Below are 12,282 nucleotides of genomic sequence, written 5' to 3'. Positions count from 1 at the left end.
TCCAGAGGAATGCACATTCTCAGAGAACACTTCCTTGTGCTCAGTCACTCAGTACTGTTGTTTACAGACATGCCACTCAGCAGCCCAATTTGTGTGTCAGTACTTGTGCTTCTCTGGTGCAGATCTTACACTTCCTTATAAGTTCTGAAATGCCTGCCGTGATGTAAACTTCCTGTTTATCTTCCATTTTCTATGCAGGCAGTCGTGGCCGACAAAAATCGATGTGCCGCAGGATCTGGAGGACGACCTTACAGCAACCCCTCTGTCCCACGCCACTGTTCCCCAGTCCTCGCCGGCCCGCACGGCCGAGAACGTTCTCAACGGGCACCGGAGCAAGGCCCTCGCGGACTCCACCAAGAAGGAAGAGATCCCTGAACTGGCCGGGCCAGCACTCTCAGCAGTTCCATCCGTGAGCTTAAAGCCCACTACCAGTGGCCGGAAGTGCTTGTTCAGAGTCGAAGAGGATGAAGAGGAGGATGAGGAAGATAAAAAACCTATTTCTCTTTCTACTCAAGTTGTTCTGCGTCGTAAGCCTTCGGTTACAAACCGTCTTACTTCGAGAAAGAGCGCACCAGTGCTCAACCAGATCTTTGAGGAGGGCGAGTCAGATGATGAGTTTGACATGGACGAGAACTTGCCCCCAAAGCTCAGCAGGTTAAAGATGAACATCGCCTCGCCCAGCACCGTGCACAAACGCTACCACCGGAGGAAAAGCCAGGGCCGGGGCTCGAGCTGCAGCAGCTCCGAAACCAGCGATGACGACTCGGAGAGCAGGAGGCGTCTGGACAAGGACAGCGGGTTCACTTACTCCTGGCACAGGCGGGATAGCAGCGAAGGGCCGCCGGGCAGCCAGGGGGACGGTGGTGGGCAAAGCAAACCCAGCAATGGCAACGGAGGGGTGGACAAAACGAGCCCGGGCGATAACAGCAAAGGTGGGGGCAGTCCTTCCGGTGGCTCTGGGGGGAACACCAACACCACCTCGGGTTCCACTCGGAGATGCGCTGGGTCTGGAAACTCCATGCAGCTCTCATCCCGAAGTGCAGGGGAACTGGTTGAAAGCCTGAAGCTAATGAGCCTTTGTCTAGGTTCACAGATTCACGGCAGCACGAAATACATTATTGATCCTCAAAACAATCTGTCCTTTTCCAGTGTAAAAGTACAGGAGAAATCAACGTGGAAAATGTGTATAAGCTCCAGCGGAAGTGCAAACCAGCCTTCATCACTGGGCAGCCTAAAATTTTTTTCCGACCAAATGTCAGACACAACAAACGAATTGGAACGGCTAAAGAACAGGAACTTGAAAAACAATGTGCTACAACTACCTCTCTGTGAAAAGATATCTGTGAATATTCAGCGGAACCCAAAGGAGGGGCTGCTGTGTACCTCCAGTCAAACCAGTTGCTGTCACGTCATTTGACAATGACCTGACTTGAACAGCTCGATTCGCTGGACAGAGTCATTCTTCCTGGTCAGAGCTGTGAACACCTTGTCACGGACCCCCTTTTGTTGTCTTAAGATTTTTAAGTGGGCTTCAAGCAGTTATTTATTATACTTTAATTTGTGTTTGCTTGATGGTATGACGATGCATGGTCTTTGCATGCTGCTAGCAGATATGTTTTTCTTTTTCAACACAACAGAATATTTTATTGTGTAATTTTTACATTTATAATTTTACTATGGAAGATCTGGATGAAATTAAAATAAAGATCTGGATCCTAATGTAAATGAAGCACTTAGAAGTTTCATGTTCTGCACTTAAACTAGAAAGAGAAGCTTTTGTTTGCTTATGAAATGTTAATTCTTGTTCTGACCTTCTGTGAAAACTAAAATATGTGATATGTGGCATACTTCTATGTGTCTGAAACAGAACCAAAGCAATAATGTTTTGATGCTGAAAACTCTTCAGGGAGCTTTCAGATGTTCCAAGGCTTGTACAAAGCAAAGATGCACTGAAAATTAGTGATATTGAAATATGATTTTAAACCCACACCTATTTGTCTTAAGCTATGATATAGATGAAGTTGTGGCTCAAAAATCAAACCGAAAAGATCTTGTTTTGCAGAGGCAGTTTTCTTTAAAAAAAAAAAGAGGCAAGTAGATTTGTAAGGCAGCTTTCTCCCATAGAAATATGTTAATATTACAAGCAGACAATCTTTTTTAATATAACAAAGGTAAATTATTAAGTCTACTTCTGAGTTTTTACATGCTAACTGAAAAGAAAGTATTTGTATTAATTACTTTTGTTAGTAGTATATCATGACACTTAGTATTTTAGGTTTCTACCTTGTGAACCTTCTCTGCTGTTCTCGCCTCCCTTCCCTGAGATTCCAGAAGGCAATAAGGGATGGAAAACCTTTAGGTAATTGGATTCACATTGAAATTGTCATTCTCAGTTTTGTTATTATTACTCTTTTTAGGACTTAAAATACTGCTGTTCCCCACATGTACATCACTTATTTTCCCTCAGAAATGCACTTGTTCATAAAGTCCATTTAAAACAGCGTGTAGGAAAGTGTTTCTTTCACAGCTCTGAGCCTTCCTGTCAGATTTCCCATTGCCATGGCAAGGTCTTGATTTAGAGTATTTCTGTACAAAAGGATACTTTTGACCAGATGAATTAACTTTGTGTAATTTTAGTATCTAGAATAAAATATATTGCAGATTCCTAGTTTTGGGAAGGGCAAGAATGTTTTATTTTTTCATGCTGTGCACTGGGTCTTCTAAGCAATTCTAGTGAAACTGGGGGGGTACTATGTAGCAGCGCCCTGGGCAGACCCTGGGTGTCCCAGAGGAGTTTGACACTGTTGAGCATCTTGTAACACTTTCAGAATGGTCAATACAGAGTTTTGTGTCTGCTGTGGAGGGAGCAGAGCACCAAAGAGCGGCTGGGTCAGGATGGCCACAGCTCACAACAGCTCTTGCTGTGATTCCTGCAGGACTTCAGAGAGTCTGACGTGCATGGGGTGTCCTTCCTGGTGAGCTGAGCCAGGGGCTCTGCTTCTGGAACAAGGCAAAGGAGAAGTGTTGTGCTTCTTTAAGTTTCAATCTCTAGTTGCAGTTTAGTTAAAAGCTACAAGCATAGACGTGTGGGTGAAGCCATAGAACATAATTGCTTGAATTTTTTGAGCAGGGATCTTACCAAGGGCCAGAAACAAGATGTGTGGTTCACAGACAGTGAGCGTAACATCCACGTAAGAGACGAGTTTATAAAGGGCATTGGCAATAAACTTTATTTGTTGCAGCTTTTTTCCAAGTATTGTAAATACTCTTTCCTGATATGTACAGCCTTGGAATGGCACCTTTTAACTAACCCGGGGTGTATTTTGTTTCCAATGTTTTTATATACGACTGTATATATGGTGCTCACTTTAGAACAGCAGTGTTGACCATTTATGCTGCATAGTTGTATTATAGCCTTATAGTTGTGTGTGGCTGGTTGGACCTCTGGGTGTACAGATGTGTACAGATGTGTTAGTCTGAGTGCTGTCCTCTCCCCCTCTGTTGATAGGTGAATGATTGTGCATGTGGTGTACGTCGTGTTATGTCGTCACGTAAAAGGAAGGGCGAGAATAACCACTACATTAAGATAATATTGGACCAAACTATTTAGAGCAAGTAAACAGTTTCTTGTACCCCTTAACGTGTCTTTAAGAGTTGCATATAGTTACAGTAGTGTATAAAGTAAATATTGTGGAAAAACAGTTAGTCTTGTATTTTTCTGTATGTGTGTATATAAAAATATATAAAAAATAATGTACCTCTAGCAACTTAATCTGTATTTAAGATGTGACAATCTTGACACAGAATTTTAAGAGTAGCAGTCTAAATAAGCAGAATTAATGAACAGAAATATAAAAATTTCTCACCAAGGAAGAATCCATGCGTGTTAAGAGGGTACAGAAATATCAACTGATCTTATTGCTTCTGGCAATGTTTGGCTTTTTCATTGTACAAACATTCATGGTGTGCGACAGAAATGGAAAATCCAGTTAATAAAAGTGATATCCTGACTGATGCACAAGCGGTGACTTGCACATGGCTGGGGTTTGTGTCTCCTGGCGCTGGGGGTGTGAGGGTGGCTCCAGGCTGGTCCCTGCACTGCAGCCCCTGGGAACAGCGAGGGACCCTGGGAGAGCCCAGCTTGGTGTGTGGAGGGACAGCCCTTGGTGAACTGCCAGCTGCTCTCCTGCTGTGATCAAACACGTTCATTTGGGCTTAGCAGCTGTCACAGTCATCGTCTGCTGACATTTTGTCTCAAGGCTGAGGAGCTGTTCCTCAGGCAGAGCTCCAGACCATGGTTCTTCATAAGGTAAAGCAGGTAATGGTAACAATAGAGGGGGCCCCACTTTGCCCCACCAGCACAAGCTGCAGTGAGGTGCACAGGGCTGCCTGGGAGCGGGCTGGCTTCTGGCATCTTGTCCCCCAGAGGTGTCTGCTGCTGCCATGATTGAGCCGCTCCTGGAGCACAAAGCATAACCAGCCAGGGCAGGTATGGACACAGGGAGCAAGGGCACGGAACAGGTTCTCTGTATACCTGGCATTAAGTGACCGCTGCTTTAGGCCAGGGCACTTGTGCAGCTGGGACCTTGCCCTGTCTGAGGAGCTTCCCAGCTCTGGGCACTGCAGAACAGGGTGGAGGTGGTAGCAGGAAAGGAGTGGCCAAGGAATTTGCTGGGCTGTGACTGTGACTGAGGAAAGGCGTAACACATTGGGTAGTGCAAGGCCAAGAAGGAACATTGCAGTAGCTGGTAGGGGCAGGTCAGATACTTTTCATGACAGATTTTTTTAAAGGATTTTTTCATTAGCAAAAAAATCCCAAAGCAGCTGGCTAGCAATAAACAGGGAAGAAGGGCAAGCTGGAATGTCCCCATACATCAGAGACACCCCAGCCACCCTGTTAGCCTTTCCCATGGTTAAGTTTATGTGAATGAATCAGAACTGATTTGTTTGTCATTAATTCCAAATGAACTTGCTTTGAGTAAAAGGTGTTTGAGCAGTAACACCTTGATGTGACTGTACTTGGGAAGGTGTAGCAATGACTCACTTGTTGAGTTGCTGACTGCATGCAGCCAGCCAGGCTCCCTCACATGCACAGGGTGTTTAGAGGGACTGCTGGACTGCCCTTCTCCAAAGCAGTGTCTCTGCAGTTGTCTTAGCCTGCTCCCTCCCTGAACCACAGGCTATGGCTATTTATTTATTTTTTAAAATTGTAATTGTAAGATGAATCAGTTTGGCCTATCTGCCTGTATTAAAAATGACATCAATTTCTGCAAGTCAAGAATCCTGTATTAGAGACAGAGTCGAGTCTTATTACATAGGGATAAAGAATGAGATGTCCTCTATTTTCAGATGTGATAGAAGAATCATGTTGTAACAAAAATGCAAGTATTGGGCCTGAGAAGCCCAGAGAGGTGCCCAGAGAGGTAACACGGACTTCATCAGGCTCTCAGATGATTCATCTCAGGAATTAATTTCAGCAGGCCCTTGTGTAACATCTTCCTCTTTCCTCCCTCTCACTGCTCTCCCTTGAGAAATACACAGCAGGGGAGGCAGGATCTGGTTTTCTCTCTGGGCATTTGTGTGCCACATGCCCTCAGCCTGGGATGGGCCCAGCATTGCCCTCATGATGCCAGTGGTGACAGAGGCCATCACCACAGTGCTTTGTATCGAGCACTGGGGTGCAGAGAGAGCCTCCTCTCTCAGCACCAGCCTCCAGGGCTGGCACTGAGTCACCAGGCCCTGCTGACAGCCCTGGCACTGCCACTCGCCCCTGCAGCTCCTGGGTGAGGCGTGGCAGAGCTGTCCTGAAGAAAGCACATCACAGTAGCAGGCATTGTTCCCAGGGGCGGCTTTGCTTACATGAATAAGGAAACAAACTCAAATTTCTCTGAATGAGATTCAAGATCAATTCCCTCAGGCCCAGGTAGGCTAAAATATCCATAACTGCTTGCCTGCTACAGTGGAACCTTTCCATGTAATAAGTGTTCTCCTCAGTAGATATCTGGAGATCCCTCTGGGCCACACAATTAGACCTGCACTCACAAGGAACCTGATGAGAGAACTCTTGTATCACCAGCAAGTGGTTTATGAGTGCCCTTCTTAAGAACAGCTTTCTTGGATTGTTAGTGCTGCTGCTAAGGAGATTTGTAAAATCCAAGTCTTAACAGACAGATACAGGCTTCTCCCACACAGTCATCTTCCCAAACAGCGTGCTCCAGCCTCATGCTTGGTTTTTCCTGAAGCTTGAGACCAGAAATAAACTTATTTTATGGCTTAAACTCAGGCACTGGCAGAACTGCCACACAGTGGCCATACAGAACTCTCTGGTGGCCTGCAGGAGTGCAGGCCCAGAGCCACAGCTGTCTAGAGGTGTGAGGCTCTCAGCTGGTAAGGGACCCTGCCTGGACCTGGGAACAGACATTCAGATTCCATACCTTGTGAATGGCAGCTACTGATAAATACCTCATTCTTTCTGACATTGTCACCTGACAACTGATTTTGGTCAGTGAGTTTCATCCCTGGCATCCCACCATTTTTACAGGTGCACCTACAGCAGAAAGGAAACAACACATTCAGGAGCACAGAAAGACTTTTTCCTCTCAAATGAGAAATGAAAATAGATGCCACCATGAATGTATAAAAAACCCAAAAGACAAAACCCAGTACACCAGACAGTATGAAACACAGGAACCCCTCCCCAGGAAAGAACAAAGAGCTGCACACGAAAGAATAGGAGCTAAATTTCAGTTCAGTGACAAAATACTACTTAGCCCTATGAGGGAACATTTCTCAGCAGGTTAAAGTGTGTGTTTTAGGACAGGAACAGTCTCTCTCATGACCATGTATGTGGAACAAACTTTAATCCCTATAAAACAAAGGAGTTCCATACTTCTCACACCACTGAAGGTCAGAATTCCTCCATACCTCCTCACTTCTGGTGGAGAAAGCACCTAAGAACAGTATTATCCCTGTTTCTAGATAAGGAAACTAAGCAGAAGTGAAGGGATTGCCCAAGGCAAAGGCAACAGCCAACACTACTGAAGTCACTGGGTACTTACACCTCACTAGAGATTTTCCTGTTAATCCACAGAAAACAAAATAAATGGATCCCACAAGGAAAACCACGGAGTCGGTTTTGCAGAAGGGGACTTGCTTGCTTCACACGATCACAGTTGACACACGACTTGATTCCTCTTCTAAGCCATCTTAGAAAGTTATTCCAGACACCTGATACAGCTGCCATCAGCAAAGCACGCCAACTTCATGCTCCCAGACCACCATCACTTAGCAAAACAGCAGAATCCCTTCAAAATGGGTGCAAGGTCACAAGAACATACTCCAACAGGAGCCAGACCCATGGATTTTTCTTCTCTGGAACTGCTCACTCAAAACCACTGACCAGGCAGTTAAAACTTGAAGAAACATGAGCTACTTCAGACCAAAGTGGGCAGCACTGCAAAGATGGGGAGTTTTCATGAAGAAAACACTGACTGCCTCCTAAGAAAACAACTGGTTTTGGGATCTCTACAGCACTGCAGGAAGGGTGACATGCTTCCCTCAGAGATCCTCAGGGCAGAGCTTGTGCAGCCCCAGCCCTGCCACTGCCTCAGGAACAGGCTGTGAAAGCAGCAGCCCATGAAATACCCCTGAAATAGCAGCAGCGTGGGGGACTAACAGTGGGAGAAGCAAGAACAGAGGAACCATAGGTTTGCTCCTCTTCCCAGGAGAACAGTCATTTCTTACTGGGTCACACCTGCAGAGCCTGAGAAATACTAATTTTTAGTTACAGACAAAATATACTATTTTGGCTTAGTTATACTATTCTGCTGTGGGAGCCCTGTGGCAGAAATCTGAAATGTGCAAAGCAGGCAAACACCTTAATTATGGCAGCAGCAGATTTTTGTGAACAAAATTCCAGCAAGTACCACATACAGTCACATCTAGCAAAACTGAACATCAGAGCAGCCAAAAATAAACTGTCTCAAGGTCACAGGAGCAAACACTGTAGATTTTGTCCTATTACTGTCAGAAAACAAAGAAACATTAGGACAGCTACCTTTCTGTGAAATGCAAGGAAAACCAAATCAGATATTCACTACAAACACAAGTACTGGTGTATCAAGTATCAACTTTAATTGATCTGTTTGCTCTTAGTTCATTTAACCAGAAGATCCATTCATACAATACTGCAGTTCAGAATCCAGGGGAGTGATACCAAAATCCAACATAAATTAGAAAATAAATATACTTCATAAGTCACTGATCAGCAGCAATCTGTTTCCTACTAATTTTTTTTTACCTAGCTTTTGAAAAGATTTTAGCTGGGACCTATTTAGAGAACTAGCAAACAGGACTATATAATACATACTCTATAAATATTTATGTTCAACTATTTCTCAGATCACATAATGAAATACATTGTTGTTCTCTATGAAATGTATAACATACTTAAATTAATTTGCTGTGGACAAGCAGTAGCTAATAAGCAAATCTTTGAAATAACAGAGGATTGATTAGCTATTGTAATGAAGGAACAGAAGGGGCAATAACCATAAAGGGAGAGTAAATTAAATAATAGTCTGCTTTTTTTTCCCCTTTAGAAAGTTGCAGTTGAAAATTCTAGTGAGCTTCTGGATGCTTCCTCACAGGATCTGTTTTCAATCACTCAAAGCACAGGGAGTCTGGCAGACTTTATCCAGACCTGGCATGAGCTGGAGTGCTTTATTTGGTGTTACCTTCACAAGCAATTGCATATGAGAAACAAAGAGAGCAGGAGAAAACACAGTTTTTTACAGTGTCAGGCAAAGATTATTTACCAAGTTTCACATAAGCAGGTGCCACCTACTCAGTAGATGGCGGAGGGTGCACTCCGAGCGCCACACACGCTGGCTCCGCCTCGCCTGTGAGCGCCTTAGTCATCCTCATTCCTCCGTGTTTACTCCTTGAGCGACTCCGCCGCCAGCTGCATTTGCTGCCAGGAGAGAAGAGCAGAGAGGGAAGCTGAGTGCAGCGGCAGCAGGAGGAATTACCAAAGCAGCTAGAGCCCAGGACACTCCAGAATCCAGCTGACTAATAAAACCACACCGAAAAAAGAGCTTGAGCATTTAAAAACAAAATCCACTAGTCTGTCATGTCTGATTTTTACAAAATACACGATTTTAACAGAGGCAATACTTTTGTCCACCAAAACACTCATCAAATGGCAATGCAATTTGTATGTTAATTATTTTTGTGATGAATAATCCCTTATGTGAAAGTCATTTATCCCTAAATATTTAGGCTTTTAAGCTGATCTCAAAAGGTCAATGAACTGACAAACTGCTGCCCCCACTTCCCATTGCAACAATCTGTTAACTGTTATTCAGTATTTCTGTTGTTGTGAAATTAAATAAAAAACATCCTGTGATATAAGAAGGAGGTAGCAGACTGCTCTGGTGATACGTGTTATTTCCAATCCTGTTGATAACCAGTTTTGTTTTCATTATCCTAGGATGTCACCAGAGACATGTCACCATGTGAAACCAGGAGAACAATCCCAGGTGATGAAAATATCTGCTGAGTAAAAGAAAACAGAGCTGCCCTGTGAAGCTTCTTGTTAAAGAGAATGTTTCATAACCCAGAACTTACAGAGGCTACAAGAAAGAGCTCAAACTGTGCCGAAGGCATCCCTCACACATCACCTGGGGGGTGTCAGCCAAGGGCCTGGCAATGTCTGGAACCACCCTGATATACCAAGAAATATACCACAGTCAGAGTGACTGAAGTGCCCCGAAGAAAAAAGACAGAGACGACAGTCTCAGGAAGGAGACGAGAGGGAGAGCAGCCCAAAGCACAGGCAGAGGAGCAGAGGCAAGGAGATGCCCAGCACTGCTGCAGTTCACTCATGCCCAGCATCACTGCCTCCTTGGAGCCAATTTGGCAAGGCAGGAAAGAAAAAGGCTGGACATGAAAAAATGTGAATGATCATATGAAGAAACAATTTATGCAGCTTTCAACTCCTAAGCTGCTGTGTGGTTCTGTGTCATTCCCCCAGTGGAGGATGGACATGTGCTACTGAGCTAAAGTTGTTTCTTTTGCATTTGTATTTGATCTCATAGAAACGGCCCATGACATAAGAGCTATTAGAAAGAGAAGTATCTAAAAATGCTATAACAAAATTGGAAAAGACAAAGCTGCAAATAAAGTGTACACTATCATTCAGTTTCTATCCCACAGGATACAAAGATGTCAGATGCTTCAACAGAGCACCTTCTACCTCTTCTTTGCTGCTAGTCTGGGTCTGAAGCTATTCCAAAACACTACTCTGCATGCTAAAACACACCTACAACAACTTCTCTTTACCATTTTTATCTGTATTTCCATGCCATCTATAAGTGAAGTAAAATTAGTTTGTGATACAAATATTTATATGCTTCTCCATAGCAACAGTGCAGGGAAAAACGCCACAGCTAAAGGCTGGAATACAGATAGATTCCTCTTCTACATCCTGATTCACTTATTTAAATAAATGTCTCAATAAAATGATAGCATCTTTAATTAAAGTGTCTTTTCCTCCTATTACAAAAACATAGACACAGAAGACAGCACCTTCATTCAGTTCCTGATCCATCAAATACAAACATTCTCTTATTTTAGAATGATTTTCATAAATTCTGAGTACTGGTGTAATTGTATGGGGATTGATGAGGAATGCAGAAGACTGGAAAGGTATTTTTATTCTCTGATCTCTGCAGGGCTTGCCAAAGTCTGGAAAAAAACCAAGCACGAGTGCTAATGATGACTAAATGTAATCTGTCCAAAAACTCTGTAAAAGCTGGACACCTCTCATTTATTTTTGAAGGCCCTCCTAATTTTAACTGAGCTAATCTTAAACTAGGATTGTCTTCTCCTGGCAATCTTATGCTATCATATTTAAAATACATGGCATGAACAAACAAATATCCCAGCTTCTTGAGCAGGCCAGTGAGTAGAAAAACCTCCTAAAATAGCTTCACATGGCACACAAGGGCTGGGCAAAACCAGTCCAAATGCAGTCATACACATATTGCAGGAAATGAATCATAAGCCACGTGAGAACCCCAAGAGCTGTGTATTTAATTTCTTCTTTATAGTTTCTAATAGCAAAATGTATTTGGCAGTACCTGGCAGCAGCAGGCTCCCCCAAGAGCTATCACTTGGGCAAGCAACATGTGGTGGCACCTTTAAACAGAGAAATTCCTTGCCAAGTTCAGGCTGAAGAATTTTACAATTTTCTTTCTTATTTACTGCAAAAGTAAATGTTCCTGCTCAATGGGAAAATATTTCTCTAAGACAACATATGGGAAAGGGAGTGTATTTTTAAATTTTTATTGCTGAGAAAGGGAATTGATGAGGTACCTTTTAAGATCACTTTTCCCTTGACAGTCCCAACAGGTTCACTGGGGAACCTGTGGGGCCGAGTTTACTGCTCTTCCCTCAAAAAGACATTTCTTTGTAAGCTTTAAGAAGTATTTTAAAAATATGGAAGAGAGATATTAAAAATGTCTTGATCTACTTGTTAAACCTACTAGATACAGGACGACAAACCTCACTCATTTGAGGGGTATTAAAAGCCTCTGTGAGCTATCAGAGGCACAGCTAAGAAATGAGTTGGCTCAAGAAGCCATTCTTCATTTATTATCAGCTGAGAGTTACTAGTGAAAGGTTTATGGTTAATGCTCTGTTTTATGCAGCACCCTTAGCAACAGCAGCCTGTGCATGCAATACATGAGTGAAACGTGTTTAAACTGGTATTAATTTTAGTGGGGCTACAGTGTTGTTTATCCTAACATTCTACTATTAGGAAATGCTCTAAATATTTATCTGCTGTAATTCAATAGATTTGCTATTTCCATTTTATTAAGTTTAAATTTCCTTGTAAAGCACATGTAATATAATTAGACAGTACTTCCAGGAGAAATAGCAAAACCCCTTTAATGTGGTTTACAAATAGGCTTTACCAATTACTTAGATTTTCCTACATTTCAACATTAAATTTTCTGAAAGGACTTTATTAAAACGGAACAGATCCTTTCACACCACACACAGAGCTGTATACCAAGCATGGAAATCAGGCTACTTCCTTTGTGGGCTCCAGAAACACCAACCTCAGTGTACAGGGTAGTTCTCCAGTTAGAGGGGCTATGGAAGCCTAAACATGTGATTTAGTGCTGCCAACAATACCAAAATACAAAATAAATTGCTAAAACCATGAAATAACAGAAATACACAGCTGCACCAGAGACCTCAACTACAGCAAAACCC

The 12,282-nt window shown here is 43.1% G+C and overlaps 2 protein-coding genes across 3 annotated transcripts in view; one reads left to right on the top strand and one right to left on the bottom strand.

The window, feature by feature from the left end:
- SNRK (SNF related kinase) overlaps positions 1-4,021 on the top strand; it is a 39,969-nt gene extending 35,948 nt beyond the window's left edge. Inside the window, exon 7 of the mRNA XM_064704731.1 lies at positions 199-4,021. Within this exon, the coding sequence (XP_064560801.1) occupies positions 199-1,417 (1,219 nt within the window). The 3' untranslated portion in view covers positions 1,418-4,021. The remainder of the gene's footprint in view (positions 1-198) is intronic.
- A 4,090-nt stretch (positions 4,022-8,111) lies between these two features.
- Positions 8,112-12,282, bottom strand: part of ANO10 (anoctamin 10) — a 122,178-nt gene continuing 118,007 nt past the window's right edge. For both annotated transcript variants that reach the window (XM_064704730.1, XM_064704729.1), the window contains exon 13: positions 8,112-8,971. In XM_064704730.1, the coding sequence (XP_064560800.1) occupies positions 8,936-8,971 (36 nt within the window). In that variant the 3' untranslated portion in view covers positions 8,112-8,935. The remainder of the gene's footprint in view (positions 8,972-12,282) is intronic.

Source organism: Zonotrichia leucophrys, chromosome 2 (assembly GCF_028769735.1).
Source record: "Zonotrichia leucophrys gambelii isolate GWCS_2022_RI chromosome 2, RI_Zleu_2.0, whole genome shotgun sequence".
NCBI classification, from domain to species: Eukaryota; Metazoa; Chordata; class Aves; order Passeriformes; family Passerellidae; genus Zonotrichia; species Zonotrichia leucophrys.
This window is presented reverse-complemented; position numbering and strand designations above follow the sequence as displayed.